Raw genomic sequence first — 25,569 nt, forward strand, 5'->3', positions numbered from 1 at the left:
CTGGGAATGTCCCTTTTGTAAAACAGCAGTCTCCCCTACCTCTCTTTACCATCCCCATTGGTCCTAATTCCAATGTCTGAATTAAATCAGAGTAAGTCTACTTCCTCTCCCACTTAACAGTCCTCTCACATTTGCAAGGACATTTCAAAGCCATGTAGTTGTCCTACAACTTATCTCTTCTAAGCTGAACTCTCTGGGTCCTTCAGTTGTTTATCCCAGGACAATAGCCACCTAATCTAATCTCCCCTCTACAGTTATCTGGCAGCTCGCCCCTGAACATATGCAATTTTAGAGACTCCAGATGCTGTGGGTATGGTCTAACTAGGAAACTGTAATTTGTTTGAACTGGATACCGTACCTCCCCTAATAGAGTAAACATTTAAAAACAGCTTTCTTTTTTAGCAGATGAGACATGCTATCGGTACAACTACAATTGTGGTTATCTGCCACTTCCCAGTCATTCCCCTCTTTTTATACATTGTCAAGTCCAAGTGCAAAACTTGACATTCATCACTATTCAGTTCCATCTATTTGTTTCAGCTTATTATTCCAGCCTGAAACTTTAAAAAATGTAATACAACATCCAACATATTATTAGTTCCTCTTCGTAACCTTGCTTCAGTCAATTGATAAGCCTGCATATTTTAAACTTTATTTTATTGTGGTAAAACATACATAACACAAAATTTACCCTTTTAACCACTTTTAAGTGTACAGCTCAGTGGCATTAAGTACATTCATGTTGTTGTGCTGCTATCACCTATCCACCTCCAGAACTTCTTTATATTCCCAACTGAAACTCTTACCCATAAACAGTAACTTCCCGACACCCCCTTCATCCAGCCCCTATCTTATTTTCTGTCTCTAGGAATTTGACTACTTTAGTTACCTCATGTAAGAAGAATCATATGATAAGATTTCTTTTTAAAAAACCTAATTAAGAACAAAATATCGATGAGGGTGGACAGGGCAATCCTCTTTGTTGACATCTATTTTATCATCACACATCAAGTCCAATACATGAACTGTTTTCTTTCCTGGTTATTAAAGGGAAATAGGTTTCAAAACATCAAGCCAGCTTAGAGAAAGAAAGGGACACAGCTCTGCTAAGGTAATCCCACTATGCAGATCTGAGGAGATGCTCTGTGCCCACAAAAGAGCATGAAGCAGTAAACACAGAACCAGGAAGAAAGAGAAGAATTCCTCCTGACCGAAACTGAGGAAGGCCTTAGAGGAGGTTTGTTATGTTCGTGAAATATGGGAAATGCTCACATCAGGTATTCTATATTAAAAATGAAATACTGAAACAAATTCCAAAACCAAAAGCACACATACATACATGGAATATGTATGTATCTTTACATATACACACACATATAGAACACATATTTTATGAATAAAAAACTGAGCACTGAATATTTTTACCATGGCTAATCCCTCAGTTAGTAGTAAAAGTAATAAACTAACTGTATCATAGTGCTTTTATATAGATTTGTATAAGTGAGCTATAGAAATACTAATAAAACAATTTCTAAGACTTACTTCTGCTAGTCTATCACTCATTACTGTATAAGAAAGCTGTCAATCTTTTATTTCAGTAGGAAAAAAAGTCATCTAACATATTGTACAACTTTAAAAAATATTTTTATTTGATTTAAATACTTAAGATGTCTTATTATATATAAATTTAGTGGGAAATAGAAATCACAAAGACCTTACTAGTGAATCTTGCTTTAGTGAGCTATATTAAGTACCTATTTTTAATACCTACCTAGTCTACAGAAGTGTTAATTTTTGAAATTTTGTTATCTTAAAATGTTGCTGTAACAGCCACTATATAGTTACCTAAAATTTTTCTTTAAGGCTATCTTAATGGGAGAAAAAGAGGAAATACATTATTTAAGTGTAACAGAACATGCAACACTATTTAACTCACCTTAAAACAGTAGTTTTTCTTTTTTAACACTGTTAATGATAAAATGTTAGTGAGTCATGGCATTTGTTTCACAGTATTGTGGAAATTTTTGTTTAGACTAAACATAAGACCAGTATTTTTCTACTTCTTGTCTCCTGACGTAATTTACAACTTTACCTTATCTTACATAACGAATCTCATTTTTCAGTGCCACTTCATACACAATTGTTTGCAAAATGTTTTTAAAACATAGATAACTGGGGTAAAATATTAAAAAATCAAAAATCTTCACCTTCAAAGTATCACACCTAATACTAATACCCTTAAATAAATGTAACAAGAGGCATTTGAAACCAAATTTTCTTCTTAAATTGCAGCAGAATGGTTTAATGATTAGATCCTAGGGTAATGGAAAGATGCAGAAGAGTTGGCCAAGTACGCAGAGACTCAGTGATTTTCTTGTCAAGTTTAAAAGTTTTCCAAATATACTATAACTCAGTATCTAAAGATGTGGTTTGATTGGGGAGAGGAGGTGATTCACAAGGAATACAGGAGAAAACTAACGTTATCCAAGAAGTCAGAAAGGGAGAACAAAAGAGGATGGTTTATCCCTAAACACAGGACATTAAAGCCTAAATGTGTCACTTCCTTTATGATAAGAGATTAACCTGTCATATTTTCCCTGATAATGAGTATCCTGCCCAAGGGATGAAAGCTGAATATCAAGAAAAAAGCTGTAGGATTTTTACCTTTCTATATAGGCAGAAGAGAAGATTTCTTAAGCTCTAAATTATTCCATGAGATAATTTTAAAACTCCAGTAAATACATTAGAGAGAGGATCAAGACATTATATAACCTATTTACAACCTACAATACCCTAAGTTCAAAAGACTCTTACTTTAAAAAAAAAAAAAAAAAAAAAGACTCTTACTTTTGTTATGCCAGATAAGGTAAAGTTGTTATTTACATTCAACTATTCAGTAGGGCGTATATTTAAAACCTACAGGTAATTAGCCTCTATTCTTCACTTTAAGTTTTAATTAGTTCCAGTTAGAAAATCTTTTAAGAAAAAAAGCTTACTACAAACAGCTTAAATAGTTGCAGAAGTATCAAGTTGAAGTGCTTTCCAAATGCCAGTTCTCATTGCATAAGGGATAAGAATTTCATAAAAGTTTATACAAAATAATAATAGTAGTAGTACTTGCTGTTGGTATTTTGTTAGCCTTACTTAAAATGCACAAAGTAACCTGGGAATTCATTGCATGGGAAAAAATTTTCTTATATTCAAATAGTAAATGTAAGATCTATAAATGACATAGGATCTCTACATCTATAAATATTTATTTCATCAATTTTGTTTCTATTTTGTTTCCCTATGAATAGATTCACTTTAATTAGATAATTTTCTTTCATACCATTCATTTATTTCATACAATAGAAAACAGGAAGACATATCAAAAAAGCAACCATCTCTTGAAAAAATTGCAATTGATTTTCTTATCAACTTTACTAAATAAGGCAGCAGTTAATTTCTTTTTTAAAAATCCAGCATTCACTTCACTAACATTTTATAAAGGCATAAAAGTCCAAAGAGAAAACAGTATTCCTCCCACATAATGAAATATTCAACTTGCCAATCCATGTACAGCAGCCATTTGCCAAGCCTGTGACTTCAGTGGCCGAGAGAGAACAGCAGTTCATACTAGTCACATTTACAAATGCATGTAAATGACCTGTTATCTTTCACCAGCTTATATTCTTTTCATAGCACAATGATTATTTGTGACTCATGTTTAGAGACCATACTTCTAACCTGCAGCAGGATATTAAACTCACACGAGTACCCACACACATTCTTCCCTGAGTCAACCAATATTTTGTTAGTCAGTTTCCACATCTTTTTAGCAAAAGTGTTCAAGAAACAAAGTGCATGTATTGCAACTATCTAAGACCTGTAAAAGGTAGAAGTCTATATGTTATAACTACCTATAATGTATTAAAATCTAAAAAGGAAGACAAGGAAATAAACAGTAGGAAATGCCAGTAAGAACAGCCTATTGCTTCAGAAGAATAAAGTGATTATGGATACTGGGATCCTATAAATACCTACTTATTTATAACATTAAAACCAGCATAGTTTTTAAAACATTAATTATTTAGACTTATAACTTTAAATGGGTGATATAAAGAGATGCTTTGATGTATCTTATTCTTGCAGAAATAATGTAATCTGATGTCTTATTCACCAGCTATCCTTGTGTGGGGCAATATAAAGAAAAATAGAAGAATATTATTAATACACATTTGTATGAGTTTTTAAAAGCCCTCAAAATCGTCGCAAATGTCCAGTAATATACAGATTTTAGTAATACCAAATAAGAAAAAAAAAAGCCAGTGGTTACATTTATGTTTTAAAACAGGAAAAACATGGAATGGTATACCACATGTATTACATAAAATTTATACTATTCGAGTTTACATACGTCTATTATTTCCCAGTATCTATCTTGGGTTTGGTAGTATATCTAGGTTGAAAAATAATTGATTGAGGAGAAACCTAACAAAGATGCAAGGGATATAAAATTGCTAATTTACAAATGTATAATGTAGAAAAATAATGTTAGAAATAAAAGTTAATATGCACTAGTGTCCCAGATTTGCTGGTTCCTCTATTAGCTCAGTCTGGAAGTTCTGATGAAGCCTCTGAACAAGACTCCCCCCCCCCTCCCCCTCCACTCCTGCTCTAGCATACTTAAGTGTAACTATGCATGTATGTGGAACTGTACATAAAATTAAACAGAAAAGAAATACTTCAGCGGTTATACAGGAATCTATACCTAGCTCCGGCTGTTAAAACATACATGCATCTAGAAAGACAGACAAATATCAGTACCCACATGATCCTAAAGGTTTTGAGTGAACATTCAGGAAATTGGGGTCATCTGACTTTCTCAAAGTGTGTGAATCCAAATAGACACACTAACACAAACGCGTAAGTAAAGCTATTATTTTTGTTAATACACAGGATAACATCACAAGAGTGATTCCTGAATGCATTTGGGGTTGATCTTTATAAATTAAGAATTGTATGTTTAGATTTATCTTCACCCTTGAGTCGTTACTCCCAATCTTGTCTGCTTGTCAGACCACTGTAAATCCTGGCACTCACCAGTACAAAGTAGTATGCATACAGCGCTGTACAATGGTGAATTATAAAATACTTGTCACCAATCACTTTCCAATACCAAATGAGAATCAACAAATCTGCAACAAGGAAAAATAAGATATTACACAGGAAGAAAGCTTCATTGTTTTTCAAGTGTATTTAACTTTCTCCTGACATCACATCACGGTCCACTCTGAGCCCACAGCACTCGTCTCGCACATCAGGAGTTCAACTACCCCTTTTACCACGAAGTATGTGCTTCCGGATAACTGTCTCCCCTACACTACTGGGACTTCTCTGGGAAGAGGACCAAGTGCGGGCATCCAGCACAGTGCCAGGCGTATAGCTATGCAATGTAATGTATTTGTTGAAAGTATAAACGAATAACTTGTTACAAGGGTTAAATAAAATGAAAATATTATAGAATAAAAATAATTTTAAAATAAGGCTAAATTACTGATTTTTGTCACTATAATAACTCAAACGGATAAGACGATCTCAGAAAAGGTATAAAATGACCAACTCATTTACAACACAAATTCAGCAAAAAAATTTAAAAGTTAACAAAGAATGTGGTTAAATATTAATTCAAAATAGCAAAAAAAAAACCACCCCAAAACACGAAGAACTATAACTATTAAAAAGATATCTTAAAAAAGAGCTCAAGGCATCCATTTTTCTTTACATTCTAAATCAATACCACAATTCAGAAAATTGTTTCATTTAATAAAACAGAAACATCTCGAACTGTGAACACAAGTATTTTCTTTACCAAATGGTTAAACATGAAATTTAAACCTGGAAACAAATGGCTCTCATGGATGGAAACCAGAGGATGATTCAGGTTTTGTGAGTTTGGAGCTTATAGCATGAGGAGCTTCTTTTATAAAAAATAAAAATTACTAATACAAAACTAGATGTGAATATATATAAAGGTAAAAGATATCATCAAATTATAAATTTTAAGGAGAGGAAAAAATACCACAAATGTGGAAATCAAGAAAATTTAAAACTATTAGTAATTACCTGCCTGATATGCTTCTCTAGATACATTTTTCCTATATTTGGCTGTATATTCTTTGGTCACCAATTTATATGATAATGATCTTATAATATTTTCTATAGAGAGAATAAAAGAATTCACCTTTCATTCAGCTTGGTTTAGAAAGTTTGTTTCCGTTCATAACTTATTTTTAAGTGTTTTGAATTATTACCTTATTTGAGAAAATTTTTACCAAGTTTCTTTTGTACAAGATTTCCTGGGTAGTAACTACTCTCTGAATTGACAATACTCATTAACCAGTGTATGAGGCATATTATAAATTTTGTGTTAACCTTGTCAATGACAGCATTTTGTGCCAAAGAGCAAATCTTTTCCCAATGTGTCCACAAGATTCTCTCTTCTTTTAACTGGGCCGTTGAATAATCCAATAGCCTATTCATTATTTCTATCCCAAATGTATATTTTCCTCTTAATAAATTACTGTGTTTTGGTTTAATCTAATTTTTTTTTTTACAATTCACTTCTTGATGGCAGTAGAAAATTTTCTACTGAGTCCATCACTCATCTTTATCACTTTTGTTTCATAGTCCATTATTTTTACTTGGATTTTCTTTCAGCTGTTTATTAAATTTGAAAATTACAAAATAGGGTTCCCTGCATAAATGTCCAAATCAGGGATTTCTTATTTCTCTCTTGTTTTATTAAGACAGTCCAAAATGTCTTTTCAAAGAGCAGTTTAAATGGCAAATTCTCAACTTAACTTCCCCTCTGTCTCGTTGTGTAAAAGGTTATTCCAACCTCATCCAACATGAGAGAAAATATGACAGAGGGAAATGTGAAGTAGAAAGAGTCCATGATCTTAACTGATTATGACTAAAATACCTTACTTTTGCAAATCTTACCAAAACAATACAAAACCATGACCATGGGAGCACATTTCAAGGGCCCTTGCAAGTGAGGACCCTGAGGCTTAAACTTCCTTAGCGTCATGGTAATTGCACCTGAGCGACTCTTTAGTCCAAAAAGGAACCATCACTAGTGAAAAAAAAAACATCCAGGCCTAACTGAGGCCCCACTCTGCAGCTCTGATCTTTGAGAACCAGAGAGCCAACATGAAAAATGTTTCATGTTCTACCATTAGAGCAGATATTTTTTTCCCTCAGTATGGATCCTAAAAGTTGCTTCTTAAGTAAATAAACCAAAAGCATAGACTATGTATGTATTCTTTGCGTAATTCCATAAGTAGTCTAAAAAGAAACAGACAGTGAACAACATATCACATACCAGAAATGAGGTAGCCTGAAGCAATAGCAATATTCATTTTCACAAGAGATGGATCACCCCTATAAATATTAAAAAACAGGTTCCTTTTTTTAGCACATGGTTATAGATGACAGCTACTTTTTTTTCTATTGAGATTTAAATATAATTTAAATGTTTTCTATAGGCGCTCAAATGGTAACTTGTCATTTGCACAAGGTATTGTGTTAGCTATAATGCTTCTAACTGAATAATCATAATTGTTTATACTTATTAGCCCAAAGTTTTATGAAAATAATATTACCAAAAGACAACATTTTATAAGTGTGTCCTCATATGATTTGTTTGTGAAAGGACTCAAATGGAATTCCAGATGCTGGTTGTTGTTGTTTTGATTCCTTATTCTGAATCAGAGACTCAAATAGCCTCAAGAAATCATCTAGCCTGCCCCTGATTCAGAGGCACTATACTGTTATCCTCACTTTACTGAGGATTGGAGAGATTTGCCTATTATCACACATTAGAAAATGATCGGAACAGAACAATTTAATCCTGCTGTTTCGACCCTTACACATATCAAGATCCTACACTTTTGCCCTGTTCATGCTCTTAGCTCCAAGAAACAAATGCAAATTATCAGTCCTTTATCTGACTTTTAATGTGAACTACTGGTAAAATGAACATAAAATAAAACTGACAACAGGTAAACTACAAGTGGAAATATTTAGTAGAAGTCATATCTTCTTTACAAATTTTGATCTGTAAATATGATCCAGGAAAATTGGACCTGGAATAAATTATGGTATCTAAGAAAATGTTAAAATATCAAAAAGTATAATAGGTAAAAATTTGATAAGGATAAATTGGTCAACGAATCAAATCTTTGTTATAAAATTTACTTCCCAAAACAACTGGTTCTGTTGACAATCGTGTGGGTAAAATAAAAATATGGAAAAAAAAGTAGCAATTGTTTAGGTAGAGCACATTAAAACCTGGTCAAGGAATGAAATTCACTAAATTAATTCACTTTGAAAAATATCTTCTCAGTGAAAATGTATGAATACTGGTATAACTCTGACCAGCATAATTCCATATTTGTGAATAAAAACCAACATCATTGCAGTCAAATAGAGATGGTCAAAAGACCTGGTCAAATTGCCCCACATCCCTCAGAACCCACGTCTATCACATCCCTATGCAGTGCTTTTTCAAAACACTACCAATCCCTCAAACTAAACTGAACTAAGTCTTCTCATATAATGCCAGGAAGTACAGTTTGTAAAACTTCTGCCATTGGAATGACATTTAAATTCTTCAGAAAGAATCATCTTACAAATTATCGTGTTATGGCTAAACATAATTATTATTCGTGCTTCAAATCATCTCATGTGGTACTAAATTCCTCTCACATGGACATCTATAATTCTCATTTTCCTATCTTTGATATCAAATGATGGGTCAAATATAAATTTAAAGACTAAGTCTATCCTATCTATCTGACTACCCTATCTCAATAATAACTCATTTTTGCTCAGTGCAGTGTTTACAATAACTTGATTTCACTCACTAACATGGTATAAACGTTTACATAATCATCATATTCTCCCTGTTTTGGATAATAATTGCTATACTAATGCAAAATGGCCCTCATTATTTGTATTAAATCTAAAATAAATCATTCTAATGCACCTTGCTGAAATATGTCTGAACACAAGCATTTTAACAAACAATACACCATCAATATGTTTTCTGTTTTAAAGTAAAGAGACGTTCTTATTAATAATTAAAATCAAAACATAAATCAAATTGACTATATTGGAAAGAAACAGCTTACCACAGTGGATCAGCAATAGTAGCCTCATCAAACAAGAAAATGTACAAGCCAATAACCCCAACCACCAAAGAATGACACGTAGACACTACCCTGCAATGAGATGAAAGAGACACAAAGATTTTAGAATCTGTGCAATAAATTTTAACTAATTCTGGCAAGACATTTAACACTCTGAAGAAGTTAAATCTGGAAGCATTTAAATATAGGATTGGAGTACATCTGAGAATATAATACAAAATTGCTATTTAGAAATCCAAGGGCCACAACTTTACTTTGGAATCAATAACAAGAAAGATGCCCAGGTCTACAATTTCCTGCTAGACAACTGATGAATCACTTATTGATCAAAGGGTCTAAAGCAGAAGCATATCTGATGAACCAGTTGACAGAGTTCTGTGCAAACACATGGCATTTGGTAAGCACACTACCCTGCACCCCGCTCCATCCCCAGCAGCTTCATTGCGGGATTAGTTCCTGCTCCAATCAGTTAGGAATGACTTCCAAATCTACTAGCCTTAACGAACTCCATATCCATGGATCAGAATTGGAATGGATCATGAAATGAAAATGTATTCCCTTGGAAATTTCAGTTTTAATACACACATTATTGTACTTGATTCTTGTAACAAATCTGTGAGAAAGCTAAGGTGGCTATTATTAGTGTCTCATCATTATTATGAAATCACTTCTAAATAGAAAAATGGAGGACCATGAATTTATTCAGAAAAAATCTGTTTTTAAAAGAAATGCCCAAGTGAAAACAAAATGTTCACATGATCCACGTGGCATTTTCTTTATAGAAGGAATAACTTTTAGTTGGAAAACATCAGTTTCTATGAACATATCTTGCTAAAAATTTAATGACTTAACCAATATGCAAGTTCTATGATACCCTACTTAAAGAACTGTATACAGGATACTATATGCTTACTCACATAATGAAAAAGTTTATGAGTAATGAAGTTTCTCTTCTCTTCATTAGAATAAAGGATGAGAGGAATAGCAAAGTTTTCCCTTTAGAAATTAATTGGTATGCAATGAATCTCTCTACAATATGACCCAAATCTTTAAAAGTAAGTGAAATATATCAACCAATACAAAGTTTGATATTAAAAAATCTCATTGTAACTTGAAAAATCAATATACTTGATCTAATATATGATGTGGTCCTAAGTAAACATATAAAATTAAATCAAATCATATTTTAAATGCTCAAAGAGTCTCACTAATTTAAAGGCACTGAGTCCTTTGTAATACCAAAATACATTTTGAAGTGTGATAATTAACCCAATTAACCTGGTTTACAAGTCTGGAATTTTCAAGCCAAGCACACCTGTGTTCCATTTGAACATAGCAAGATAAAAATGTAAGTTCCTTGATCTCAAATAAAACATGCCATCTAAATAATCAGACAACCAGCTTTCTGTTGCCATTCAAAAATTCTATTAAAGGAAAAAGCATAACCTTTTACTAACCTGTTAGCTTAGTAACCTTCTATCAAAAAGTTTCCTTTTGGAAAAAATCTGAATTTTTGTTCCTGATACTCAGGCCTCAAATTCCCTACTCTGTTGAGATGTTATATGGTAAAAGGGGAGAATTACAAGCCCTCAGCTGATGGAAATGGCATATAATACATGAGAGAAAAGTTACATGTTACTTGGATCAAATAGCTCCCACTATAATGAACAGGAGAAACAAACACCCTGTGCTTACATGCTATTCTGTATTAAAAGTCTATATGTTCAGAAACTTCTGTTAGTAAAAATTTCATATTTCATTCTTTAAAATCAGATTCCTGGCAAAGCAAAATGTAGATTCCTCAGGGTCTTAAAAAAAACACCAAGATAAAATATTTCAATTTTGTTTAAAGAAGGTTAAAAAGGAATGTTTGTGGGTTTCTTTTTTTTTAAGGAAGTAATGACAATTTTAGAATAGCACTTTAAAATTACTGATGTAATCACTCGCAAGTACTATGAGTATTACCAACAGAAATTACATAGCTCAATCAGACAAAAGAGTTATATTTTGAAGAAGCAGATTTAAAAATTAGGAATATTTCTGCACAATAGGACTTTCCATGCCATAGGAAAGCAAGTGGAAATAATAAATTTATTTAATTATATAATATTAATAACATCTATAAGTATGTATGTTTGCAGAAAAAGTAACAATTAAGTATAAGATTTTCTAACGTATAATTAATTCAACTGTTACTCTCAGGTGTGAATTTTCTGGAGAGCTTTTCTGCCTTCTGTCCTTTTACTACTAGATGATTTGGGCCACTCATCGTTCAGAGACTCTTTCCTGATTACCAGGGAGAATTATGTGGGTTGCGTTGATCTGTCTGTTTTAAGACTGGAATCTGGATTTCAAGACATATATGTGTAGTCAAAAAGCAGCCAACTGTTTTTCCTTCTTTGCATTCTCCACCTCAGAGTTTAAGTCCCATGTAAACCAAGCTGGAGTGGGAAACAGGAGTAAATTTGAGAGAGACTAGCATAGCATAATAGTATTTGAATAGCGTAATGAATCATATAATCCCAGACTTCTCTTTCAAATGGGAACTCAGTTTCCCAAATGGTGATTCCATGTCTCATAGAATGGCAGTGATAATAAGACTGAATAATGCAAAGTATTTCTCAATTGCATCATTTCATTTCATTTCATTTTTACCTTTGCTTCAATCTATCTGTACCCTCCCTGTTTCTTTGGCTTGCAGCTCGCCAAGATTCAAATGCCTTTACCTACCTTCACCATGTTGAAATGGAAATGAAAATAGTTCAAAATTTAGTCACAGAAAATGTATGTCCCCCTCCATATCCCTTTCCTTCTCTTTCCCAACTATTCTATCTTCATGTTAGAAATGGTTTTACAAAATAATGGTTAGTGTCTTTTGTATCCCACATTTGAACAATACTTTTGTGCTATTCTTTAGACAAAAGAATCATACCTCTTATTTTTCAAAAATATGTGGAGAAATAATTCTCACTTTTGGGGAGAAGAGCTATAACATGTATGAACCAGACAAATCAGTGTAAGGTGCAGAAGAAAACAACTAGTCTTCTTCACAGTCTGAGTTATAAAAGTGAATGCCTGTAAAACAATTTGGCTCAAACAGATAGGGCATTTCAGGTCACATGTGACCATTCTCAAATAAACAGACTTTGGCAGAAGTTTTTAATTCTAAAAGGAAATTTCAATGAAAAAATAATTATAGGAATTTTGGAGATCTGCTGAGTTCATTTTATAGTTAGCATTAACTTCAACAATAAACAGTATCCCATAGCTGCTCTAATTCACTGAGGTTTGCAAATGCACAGAGGTGTTTGGGCATCTGAAATGCTCTAAAGCAAGTGAAGCAGTCACCAGAGTCCGTCCGTCTGTGTTTGAAACCTTGTGAGAGATTAATGAGTTGCACATACACAAAAAATTCGCAAACCAACTAATTAAAACTCTGGCAGGTTTCTATATCCTTAGATGCCTTATTCGTTTTCCATTTACTTTTTTGTTTAAAAGACCTAAAAAGCAATTTTTACTTTAGAATTACATAACAAAAGAACAGTTTCTGGAGGGCTATGAATTAAAATGAAAAGTTCATTAAAAGAGAGACAGATGTGCTAACCGTGCACCAGGTTCTTTGGTGTGTAGTGTTTAACTGTCCTAGGTTGGGCTAAGCCAGCCCGATACTATATATAGGCTACTCACAGCCCCAACTAATGTTACTTCTGTTACCATTTCCAAAGAACGTGTGTTTGTTATCATAAATATTTCAGAGGAGAATGCAAAACAGTGCCTTCCACCACAATCTGCCAGAGTCTACTTAACACTTCCCTAGACAGTTAAATAAATTTTCCCTAACATCTTTCAGAATAAGAATTGAAAATTTATTCTTGTATGAGATCTATCTACTTGTCTTTCCTTTTATTCCTAATGTCAAATAAAAAAAATTGACCCAAGATTTTGTTAGATCCTAAATGAAAAAGACTTTTTGGAAATATATTAAATGCGTAATTTTATTTCGTAAGACTAGGTTTTTTTTAATCAGTCATTTACATTTTCGTATGCTTTACCTTGAGTTCCATTCAATCTTCTTTTCGAAGTTGAGATTATTAAAACCTGGAGAAACTTTTGCTGAAAACCAATAACTTACAAAGTGGAAAAGAAGCTGAAAGGTGAAAAAGCTGGTAAAACCAGCGCTGATGACCAATATGGTGTTGGTATCCATATTTCTTCAACCTGTTAAGAGAAATGTTGGCTATAAAATCCTTTAAATTGCTCATAATACACCTAAATTAACTTTTAATTTTAAAAGAGTATGTGGTTGTATTTTTAGTGATTTATTTTAATTTAGCACAAATGTAAGAATACAAGGAAACTATATGAATTTTAAGCCTTTACCAGCTATTTGTCATGTATCTCATATTTGTACTTAAAATAAAAGAGGGGAAGATCTATTATCGTAAAGATTTCAAAAAAAAAAAAAGATTTCAATATTATCAATGTCAGGAGACAAATTTAACATCATGATACTCAAAATTACCTAAGTCTAGAGTTTACCATTAAGAGGGAATTTCAAGTACTATAACTGAAGGTATTCTTTTAGTAATATTTTTAATTAAACTAAGGACAAATCACCTGATTTCTCTATGCCTCAATTTTCTCATGTATAAAATAAAAAAGTTGGTTAGATAATTTCTAAGAAACAATTAAGCCAAAATAAGAATAGAACTAACATTATCTGCTATAGCAAAACAAAAACCAATCATATAAGAAAAAAATAATTGTACAGTGTGACAAACATTTAAAGTTTAGAAGAATAATACCATCTTGGAAAATAATCATACCACTGTTACTGCTTAAATTAGTATTTAACTTTTAAAAAAATGTTTTGCAATCACACATATCCTTGAACCAAAAATCCTCCATGGCTTTTTATCTCTAAAAGAAAACATTTTTATAAAAGAGTTCCAAGTTTTAAGGATAGGGTTAGCGCAAAGAATGGTAGTATGCATATATACACATTCAAAGTATGTTTTCTATCTCATTGAGCTAAACTTTATCTGGCTCCTAAAAATCTTAGGAACATTCAGACCAAAAAAAAAAAAAAAAAAAAAAAAAGACACTAAAGCATTTGCTCATATCCAGCAAATACAGCATTTCTACGTCTCCATCTTTGATAGAGCTGACCCTCAAATGAAAAGGAAATGAATCAATACATATTTCCAGCTGTCTAATGTGAAGAAATAAAGTCACCTACTGAAGCCAATTCACTAGAGAAAAACCACATCATTGACTGCACTAGCAATAACCCCACTTCATTCCCTTCCAACCAGGATATCATAATAAGAATCAGTCTCCCACAGGGCCTCTTCTGACAGAATTCATGTGTCTGTAATGAATTCTTTCCTCATTCTTTTTTTCTGGTGTGTGTGCACAGTAAAAATATTGATATCACAATTCTTCTCTGTGAGATTCCATTAACTTTACTGCTCATTTAATTGTTTTTAATTCAACATGTGTTTATTGGGCATTACAAAATTTAACTTTAACCTATCTTGGTCTTTTAACCTAGGTTTAATATTAACAAAATAATACATAAAAGTAAGTTTTATACATAAATTAAACATCATTGTAATTTGCTAAGTGAGATGTAAAAAGGAAAATGTTTTTCTAAGATTAAGCAAATAAGGATCTGCATGCCAGGTGGGCAGACAAACAAAGACAATGAAACCAGTAACCAGTAGTGAGTGGAGAATCTAATCTTAAATGTGAGGATGATTTGTCCTGAAGGGTTCTGTGTGTTCCCTGGAGGTTATGGAGGGTGGCTAGGCAAGAGCAGCTTATTTACCTCAGTTAAAATTCAGTGTATACAATGAGTATTTATTTCATGAATGTTTGCTAAATGTTATGTTATAAAACATAGTAGGTATCATGCAACATTATCCATTTTATGAATTGTTAATTTAAGCAATACATTAAAAAAATCAAACAATTCACTATTAAATTCCTCATTCCTAAAAAAATTTAGTTTTTATTAAGTCTTTGTTATACTGGGTATCATATTTTCAACGGACTTTCAGTTAACTAGAGTTTGGGGGGTACATGTTGAGAATCTCCCTTTGCAAAAATGTTCCATTTAAAACTAAAAAGCTCCACATAGTCAAGTTATGGCTTCCATTAAAGGCTCAACAGACAGAAGCTAATTAAATTGCTCTACTCTCAGCTTTGCTTCTTATTAAACAGCTGCTTGCTTCATCAGTCATGCCAAGTCAGGGACTAATCTAAGGAATTAAAAAAAAAATTTCCCAGAAAACCAAAGCTTCCGGTAGGAAGCAACTGCCCCTGTTCATTCACTGAATCAGGCAAGAAAATGGTGAAAATGGATAAAACCAAATAGTGCTCATTACTGACACAGATTAAGGGCCTTTTAGAGTTTAGTGATTATTAAGTAGAGGAATACACAGTAAAAGTAGAAAAGTATTAGACTTGGTTCATACACCTCTACATATGGCTAGTAGCTGGCAGAAGGCTTGGATACTATCCTAGAACACAGCAGCCAGAACAGAAGTGGGAAATATTTCTGTGCCAATTTACAAGGGGAGTGTCTAGACATGAAATTTAATTAGCCCATCCTGATTCACAGGAATTATGGACACCAAAGAAACTCTTCCAGAGGCTTCCTGAATACAAAGGATGTTTGTACTTTTCCCCACAAGATGGTTTCCATAAACTTTAACTCAAGTTGGTTTCTTGGTAGAGAAAACCATGAAAAGGTTTGAAGGATGCCTCTCAACCACCAGCTTGTGAGGGCCCTTCTCCAGGAGGACTCCCAGAAGCAGGACCACTGGAAACAGCCCGGCCAGGCTGATGCAGTCTTTACTTTAGCCAACAGTTCACCCAATACCTGTCATGAGTCTGCCACATACCAGGCACTGTGCTGGGACTCAGAATACAAAATGGGAGACATGAAGCAAGAAACTGATCGCCCCCACATCAAGTGGTAAATTCATGGTGCTAAGGGGGGCACTCCCTGCTTTCCTGGGAATAAATACCCAGCAGAGAAGACATATAAACAGTGAGGAGATATCCGAAGGTACTCCAGCTAAACCAAGAGAACACCTTCTCATCTATTAAAATCCCAACAAGATGCTTTAAGGCTGAAACCCCTAAAGATTCAGTTCCACCAGGTGACTCTAGAACTACCAACCTGGGAATACAACCTTTACTCTCATTTCCCCATGTTCATTATCTCTTGTAGCACAAGGGGTTCCTTAGGGAGTGTGTTGGAACCACCAACGTCACCTCCAATCATCAATACACATACACAACCTTCACGTTCTGATACAACTTCCAGGGAAGAACCACTGGTGTACCGATTAGCAGTAAAAATCCTTAAATACAGGGGGAAAAGGTCTTACGTGGCTGTCTTTAAGGGCAGCAAGGAAGGGGGAGCTAGGAAGAATGCCCTACACATGCTTAGCAGTCCTTTTCCCATCCCTTTCCTTTTTCCCACATTGACTCCAAATATTCATTGCTCTCAAATCTCCAGTTCTCCCTGTCTTACAATAGATGAGGTTTCTTCCCATTTCACCAAAAAATGGAGGCCATCGAGCATAAACTCCTGATGATGGCAATGTTTACTACCTCCCCTCGCCCCAATCCAGAATTTTTCTCTGCACATTGTAGGCTCTGCTGGGGTGTATGCCCCACACATTCAACATGGTTTACATTGTGTGCAACCAAACCCCACCATCTCCCAATGTACCAGTCCTGGACGGTCAGCTACCCTCTGGATGGCTCCATAAGGGCATCCTGGAGGCCCACACGCTCTACATGACCCAAGCTGAACTTAACCTCAAACCAGTCCTCCCCCCAGGGTTCCATATCTCAGAGGCTGACACTCTCACCCGCAAACACCTCTTCACCTTTAATCTAGCACAGCTCAGTCATCCTGGTCTCCTTCCTATTTCCTACTCACGTAATTAACTGACTGCCAAATCCTTGTAGATTGAAGAATACCAAATGAAGAACAACTTGATTCCAGGAAAGTTCTGAAAGTTTCTCATGAGATCCTTATTAATAACACAAAGAAATGTGGCTGGATAACAAAATTAGGTAAATCTGGAGTTAGCTGAAAAACTAGAACCAGCATTTAGATCAATGATCTGAAAGAGACTTGAGAAATATCTCCTGCGATATCTCATAAGGTTCTCGCTTTTTGGTCTCTTTCAGTAATATTTTTACAAATATTTATATGTTTACTCAATCTGCATATAACACAGAGCTGGGAAAGATAGCTAATATAATCAGTTAACAGAATCAGGTTTCAAAATGATCTTCAGAAGCTGAAATAATGAATCCCAATCAGAAAGATAAAAACCTGAATAAATTTTTAAAAGGTAATACCCAAGTATAGGACTTAGCATAATAGCTATATAACACACACGTGCGCACACACACACACACGTAATATTAGCATTTTAATTTACACAAACCAACAAGAAATAATAATGTAATGAAGATACTAATAACAAAAAACAAACCTCAGAACCACTTACAATCAGAGAGTATAGATCAAGACACGTATCAGTCCCATTTTACTCTGAATTAATCACATGTCAGAGTACCTTTACAGCAGTGTAACTAAGATGGTGATTTTTAGAAACCATATCATATCATGAAGAGTTGAAGGGCTGAGTAATGTCAGCTTGGGAACAAGATTACTTAGAGAGGACTGAAGGGCATTCTTCGGACATCTGAAGAACTGTCATGTGGAAAAGTGAAAGAGGGAACTTACTCTGCACCACTCTAAATGGCCCAAATGGGCAAAAATTACAGAAAGGGAAGAGCTCAGCTTAATTTAAGGAAGACTCTTCTAACAATTTAGAAGTGTCCAAGCATCTGTCATGGAAGTGGTAAAATGACCACAAGGAGGGTTGGTCTGCAAAGGGGTTGGGCGCTAGTCTAACCTTTAGAGCACTTGCAAAGTAAGATTCTGGGATTCTAGGACTGAACTTAATTGTGGCATCTAAAAAGATAATTTTGTATTAAATACTACATTAGCTTTTCAACAGTCTCTCACTTATGTTTTACAAAATCAAAATTACGCGTGTAAGAAAATATTAAGTACTAAGTACGTATGACATGTTGGGAAGTACACAGGCTCTGTTACAGTCTTGAATTTGAACCTCAGTTCCACCACTTGTTCGCTGTGTGACCTGGGGCAAGTAACTTGCCTTGCCTTACCTGCACCTTGGTTTCTTCATCTGGAAAATGGAGATAACAACAGTACTAATCTGACATGGGGAATAAACCACAGAACGCTGGGCACTTAGAACAGTACTTGGCGTGTGGTGCACACTCAGGACTTCTGTTTCTGCTTCCACCGTCGACCACCTCCAGCAGCATGCAAGACATGCAATTTCTGGGCCTGTCATCACTCCAGCCCAGGGAAACAAGACCATTCTCTGGCCACAAGGCCCTATGCCTCTAACTCATCCCCTTTACATTAGTCAACAGTCAAAATGTAGGCAGCCCCACTGCAGAGATCTAGCCTCCATCATTGGACTATCCCTGTCATGCTCCAACGTTCCTTCCCAGCCACCTGACCCAGCCCATCACCCCACTCCCCTACCTCCCAAATGCTTCCACTGGTCCCCTGGGACTGGGCTCCACACCCAGAAAACAGTGCTCTATGCTTGGCGTCCCCTCGGCCTGCTCTGAAGACACCCCTCTTCTTCTGCAACCTCTCAACTAGTGGCTGCCTAGGCCCTCATCCTTCAGCATCAGGAGTGGCCCTACAGCCTCTTTGCTCCTCGTGGTTCCCTTCAGGGCTTACTCCTCCCTTCCCTCACCTCCTATAAACACTCAGGGTGTTTTGGTCCTGCTATTCAGTTATACCACCTTCTCCCTCTTCTCAATGATATCATATTCCAACCTCCTGAACATTTCCTCCCATTCAAAGACTTTGGTCCTGGTTCACTTACGGTCCTCAAGCCCTGCCATCATCCTGAATGACTTCCTATATATGTAGAAGGCCCAGGTTTCCTTAACAACTCAGTCCCTTAATATTCATCTGGAATGGTACCCCTTCCATGCCACCTCAACCGTTCATGGACCTTTACTGTCCCTTACCCATCATTTTTCTGCCTCCAAAATAACATTTCTAGAATTCTCCTTGTTGACCTTTCCTTCAAGTGTGCTCAGTATTACAACATTCTCAAGTTACATTGGCCTCTCAGCTTTTCCTCAATTCAGTAGCCCTTTTCTCTTTTTACTTCCCTCTTTAATCAGCTTAGATCCTAGAGCACATCGTTTCAATAACAGTCTTTCTAACACCCCACATCCCCATTACACTGCCAAGAGCCGGTGAAACTCCAACCGAGGATATGCCCAACAATTTACTCAGTGACAAGGCAAGCACAGTCGGAGCACTGTTGGAAAAAGTCATATACCAAAGTTTATACCAGTCATATACTGGTGAGTGTGAAATTACAGAGGGATCAAACAGCTCTCAACTCTGCCCTGCACTCCTAACACATTGCCCTCGCCAACCAATCCTTTCACGTTCCACAATTAAATTTCCAAGTTGCCCCTACTCTTTTCAAACCTCCAACCATCCACCCCCACTCTCAACAGATAACCCCCATCCTACTTCACAAAAAATAGAAGCCAACATATGAAAAGTCTCAATATCATACTATCAACCATTTAAACTACCCACCTGTCCTCCCATCTCAAGACAACCTAACCTGTGCACTTTGGAGCCATCCTCTCTGGCCTTCTTGGGAAACTTTTCTTCCCCATTATCCTTTATTCTCTCCTCAGCTAGACCTTTCTATTGGCTTTTAAACAGGCTCAAGTTCCCAGTAAAAACAAGAATCAACAGACCCACCACCTCTTCTTCAATTTTATATCTCTTTTCCAGTATAGCCTCTTGCCCTCTCTCCCTCCCCCCGCCTTTAAGGACAAAGTTCTAGAACAGTTTTTCTATATTGTCATTATTTCTCAGGTCTCTCACTCTTCAGCCCACTCCATTCCTGTCCCCACCCTCGTCGCTCCCCTGAAATAGCTATTGCTAAGGTCAGCAATGACTTCTATGTGTGGCCTTCGTGTCACCTGACATCTCAGCAACATTAGACGCCACTGACCACTTTCTCCTTGAAACACTTTCTTCCCTGTGTTTCCATGACACCCCACTTCTTCTTCTGCCCAGACACTGAGTAACAGAATTCCCTAAGCCTCAGTCCCAGACTCTCTTCTACTTGTTTCCTGTATGATTTCACCTATACCTGTGGCTTCGGTTACCACTTATATGCAGAAAAATCTCAAGTTTTAATCTCCATCTCAGGTCTCCTCTCTGAGCTCCTGACATGTATGGCCAACTGCCTAGCTGTCAGCACCCCACAGCGTTTCAAACGCATTTCAAACCAAGCTCATGGCCTAATCTCTAAACTTGGTCCTCTTGTAGGTTCTTCATTTCTGTGAATGGTACCACTGTACATCCCCCATTTGACAGCCAGAAACCTAGGAGCCATCCCTGATAACTTGCTTTCTGCACCCTCCTACTAAGCCACCATATCCTGCCCCTTCTCAAATAGCTTTCAAAAACATCCATCTTTCTCAAGCTGCTACCACCACTTTTCTGAACTGTCTCCAAGCTGGTCTCCTTAGTGTGGAGAACAGACGGGAGGACTCCAAGGGAATCAGCTCTAAAAGCTGTCTCTGGTCATGTCACCTCCTCACCTACCCCCAACTTAAACCTTCACTGGTTGCCCAGTCCTCTGATGAGGGCCCTGCTCTCCCCAGCCTCAAGTGGCATTTGCCCTCGCTTGCTGCACGCCAGCTAATGTGGCCTTCTTTCTGTCCCTTAAAGATGCCATGTTGCCTCCCTCTACAAGGCCTCTGCTATCCATGCTATGGTTTAAGCTATCCCCCGACTCCCACCCCGCCCCTCCATCCCCCACTGTAACGCTCATGCCCCCTCAGCTCTCAGGTCAATCATCACTTCCTCAGGGAAGCCCTCTGGGAGAAATCCACCCCCCCACCCCCGTCTGCTCACATGGCATCATGTCCCTCTCCTTTACAGCTGCAATTTAAATGAACATCTCCTTCCCCCAGTGGAATGTGAGCCCCATGAGGGTGGGAAACACAAACATTTCCCCCCCACCATGGTGTCCCCATACCTAACACGGTGCCTGCCACACAGCATGTGCTCAGTAAATGTCTAGGAAATATAATAATGAGAACAACAGACATTCGTATTCTTACATGTGCTTTCCATTCTGCTAGTACCTGATCAGTCACAGGTCCCTCATTTTACCAGTATAATCAGAACACTGGAAAGAAAAATTTTCTAAATTGACAACCCTAGTAGTATAGTATGAACACATATTCACTGCAAAAGGATTCTCACCTCCAAATATCCAAAAGCTGAGAGTACCAATGTTATAAATGAAATAATATTGAGTGTGTGCCTTAGTCCGTTTGTGCTGCTGTAACACAATACCACAGACTGAGTGGCTTATAAACATCATAAATTTGTTGCCCACCGTTCTGGAGGCTGGAAGTTCGAGATCAGGGTACCAGCATGGTTGGGTGAGGGCCCTTTTCCAGGTCACAGACTTCACATGGCCAAAAGGGCAAGGAAGCTCTGTGGCATCTCTTTTACAAGAGCACTGATCCCATTCATGGGGACACCACCCTCATGATCTAATCACCCACAAAGGCCCCACCTACCAGTACCACCACTTCGAGGGTTAGGATTTCAACACATGAATTTTGGTGGGGGGGTCACAAACATTCAGACCACAGCAGTAGGATATTTGGATTGTCTATGCCAAACTCCTTACAACGTGTGCTATATGTTCAAAGGCTTCATGTGTATATTTAACTGTAATTTGCACTGTATTTTCATACTCATCAATTACAGAAGTACTTATTTATTGAACTTATCTACCATGTCAGTAGCCCTAACACGTAAAAGTTTTTAAAAAGTCTCTATTAGCAAACTGTAAATCATTTGTAAATGAACACATGACTACAGAAAATGAGATATTTACTAGACCAAACAAACAAAAACCCTACCAGAAAAATACCTGCTCCCCACTCATTCTGGTTTTATTTGCATTTTCATACGGGTGGTACATTGCAATCATCTTTCTCAATGCTCACGAAATGTCAATAATTAACCGGAGACGTTAAAACCCCTTAGTAAAGAATAACTCATCATACTACCCACTTTGGACTTTTCATTCATGTAAAAATTTAAGCATCTAATCAAATGTGTACAAAGTTTTCAGCTAACTGCAGTCACCGTTTTTATTTTTCATTGTTGTTGTTAATTCTGCGTTGAGAGCTATATGAAAAAAAGCTAGGAGAATTCCACCTCTTTTTCTTTTCTGAGCATCAAGTTCAAGAACCATTAGCATTAGAGTGGAAGTCTAAAGGAAGCCAGCCGCATAAATGTCAACCTAATTTCTATAAATCCTCCAATATTCATGGTGCTGCTTTTTAAACTGAAGCAAATGGAAAGAAATGAAGTCTAAACCAGGAAAGGCTAAGGAACCCTACATTAAGATAATTAAGTTACACTCCCTCTCTCGGTGATATGATATTACTTAAGATTCAACAAGGAATTGCTCATTACTACAGAAAAGATTTCTCCATGGTTCTTCCCTGTCAGTTAAGATCCTAAACTCTGAATAAGGGTGTCCTTTATATTTTTCCCATACTTTCAACCCTTTCTCTTCCAAGAGCATATAACAGAATTCAAGTTAAACTGTTTGATTCTGCCTGTTACAGACCTTGGCGATGGATACTCCCTTGAAACAATTTTTTTGGATTATCGATTGTTTGATGAAAACAAAGAATGAAACATTTAAGGTTAAATAGTCATTTCTAACTGGCCTTTATTCTCCCCACAATTCTACGTAGTAATTACAATCACAGTGTGTTAGGACAGGAAGGCGTGAACTCTGTTCCCCAAACGGGCTGTAAGAGTCATCCACCCCCAGCAAGAAACACCCTCACTCAGGGGCTCTGGGGTGGCCCCATCTTGTACCACAACTCAGAGAAGTGTTTTGACAGTTAGTTCATATTGCTACCTATCTCCTTATACAAGATTTCCCTTCTGTCTCTCATAATCCTGTCCCTTTACATCCTATGCTAAATGCCTTCTAGGAATCTCTGATCTCTCTAATTCAGTGGTTTTAAAATGTTCATATCCCAAAGCTTCCCCCAACCCCTCCCGCATCACACAATATTTTCTCAGTATATGTTCTGCTTATTCCTACCAGTCAAGAAGATTCTGTAGTCTCCTTTCTATAGTTTGTTTTCTGGGCAGGGGGTGGGGGGATAAGGTTTCTTGACATATGTTTTTCACATAGCCCAGAGTCCCCACCAAGAGGTTCTGACAAAACAAGGGTGAGGGGTTATCCCATCTCCTTAAACCCTCCCTGAGAATTCCTGCTCTTTCAAGAAATAATGTTTTGCCTTAATTGCCTACGACACTTGATCAATTCTCCCTCCTATTATAGGTATTTTTAATTAGAATCTTAACAAAACTTTTATTCTTATTCTCCTAGCTTATGTTTACTGATACTTTTTACATGTTCTAGCTATTAACTTAAAAATAAATCAAATGAAATCTAATATAGTTAATCTGTCATGGCAACTTTTTTGTTGTTCTTATTTAAAATTTTTTATTTCATTTTACACTGACTCCTGGCTTGGAATTTGTTTTTATAATGCCTAACAAGAAGTGGGGCTGTAATGAAAAAAGCCCTTCTTTCCCAGCTCCCAACCCGCTGAAGAATTCCCCCCTTAGGAAATTCAAGAGTTCATTTTCGGACTTCCCTGGTGGAGCAGTGGTTAAGAATCCACCTGCCAACGCACGGGACACGGGTTCAAGCCCTGGTCTGGAAAGGTCCCACATGCCACGGAGCAACTAAGCCCGTGCACCACAACTACTGAGCCTGCGTTCTAGAGCCCGCGAGCCACAACTACTGAGCCTGCGTGCCACAAGTACTGAAGTCCTGGAGCCCGTGCTCCGCAACAAGAGAAGCCACCGCAATGAGAAACCCGCGCACCGCAACGAAGAGTAGCCCCCGCTCTCCGCAACTAGAGAAAGCCCACGCGCAGCAACGAAGACTCAAGGCAGGCAAAAAAAAAAAAAAAAAGTTCATTTTCTAGGGTCTTAAGGCTCAAAGCGCAGACGGCACATTTTATTTACTTGGTAAATGTTGCTTCTTAGCATCTTACTCCACTCAAAACTTTCATAAAGAAGTCTTTGTTTTTTAAACCTATGAGCTCCAACCACAGCCACTGGATTTGGGATAAACCAGAATGCCTTAAGCCAGAAGACAATGGCAATTAGAAGGTCACACTAGTACAGTATCTGACACAAATAAAAAGTAAGGTGCTGGAAGTTTATATAATTTGAGAGCCCATCTTTAAGGAACTCAACATTTCAAATACAACACACTCCCTGAGCCTTAGACGGGGTCCGTGTGAGTGAGGGGCTCTGAAGCTGAAGTAGGGACCGGGCGACCCCACATCACCTGGGGGACTCGGGAAGAGGCAAGAGGTTCTGCATTCACCCTCTACCAGCTTCTGATGTACTTATTTCCATATTTCTGCTCTTCCTTTCCTGGAGGGATCACAGAAGGAGCCTCTCGGCTGGGGACATCTCTTGGCTTTCTGCCAACACTATGAAATCAAGGAAAAGCTGGACAGAGCAAGAGTTTTGCAACTATGTTTTTTTTTAATTATAAAATTAAAATAACACAATTTATAATAGTGCAACTACGTTTTGTTCTTTTTTTTTTTTTTTTTTTAAAGGAATCACTGGAACACCTGCCAAGCAACCTAGGAAGTCAGAACCTAAGGAGACAGGGAGGTCTTCTCACCTCCAACTTGTCGATCTGATTACCCCTGAGAAAGTCCTCAGGATGCAAGGAAGTGACTGAGGCAGGGCTCTGCCTGCCTGCCCCCTATTTCTCTCTTTTGCTTGCTCCCCACAGGAAACAGGAGACTGTATTAAATGGGTTAGAGGGGCTGAAGAACAATTGAGCAAATTTCTCCCACCTGTTGAGTTCTTAAGCCAAATTCCATTTGGCCAGAGAGAGCAAGCTAGAATCCAGTCCTAGTCCCAGCATTCATGGAGTGGTCTTGGGCAAGAAGAATATGACCTCTTGACCTGCAAGTTCTACAAAATGGAGATAAGAACGCCAATGGTGCAAGACGGTTATGTGGCTTAAATGAGACAAGTTAAATACACCTAGCACAGTGCCTGGCACATCCAGCCACTTGTGGTAGATCATTTAATGACCATACATTCCTTTGCACTGTGACACTGCCATCCTACCATCCATAGCAAAAGACCTTGCAG

At 36.8% G+C, this 25,569-nt stretch overlaps 1 protein-coding gene across 15 annotated transcripts in view; it reads right to left on the bottom strand.

Moving 5' to 3' along the window:
• Window positions 1-25,569, bottom strand: part of LOC309626008 (TLC domain-containing protein 4-like) — a 93,630-nt gene that overhangs the window by 30,326 nt on the left and 37,735 nt on the right. For 13 of the 15 annotated variants that reach the window (XM_082386211.1, XM_082386220.1, XM_082386210.1 and 10 more), the window contains 4 exons: window positions 13,250-13,415; window positions 9,180-9,269; window positions 7,370-7,428; window positions 5,086-5,180 (listed from right to left, as the gene is read on the bottom strand). In XM_082386211.1, the coding sequence (XP_082242337.1) occupies window positions 5,086-5,180; window positions 7,370-7,428; window positions 9,180-9,269; window positions 13,250-13,404 (399 nt within the window). In that variant the 5' untranslated portion in view covers window positions 13,405-13,415. Of the gene's footprint in view, window positions 1-5,085; window positions 5,181-7,369; window positions 7,429-9,179; window positions 9,270-13,249; window positions 13,416-25,265; window positions 25,387-25,569 lie in introns of all 15 variants that reach the window. The other 2 variants (XM_082386213.1, XM_082386215.1) reach the window with 2 other exon arrangements.

This window comes from Balaenoptera borealis, assembly GCF_965194805.1.
Source record: "Balaenoptera borealis genome assembly, chromosome: 1".
Taxonomy (NCBI): Eukaryota; Metazoa; Chordata; class Mammalia; order Artiodactyla; family Balaenopteridae; genus Balaenoptera; species Balaenoptera borealis.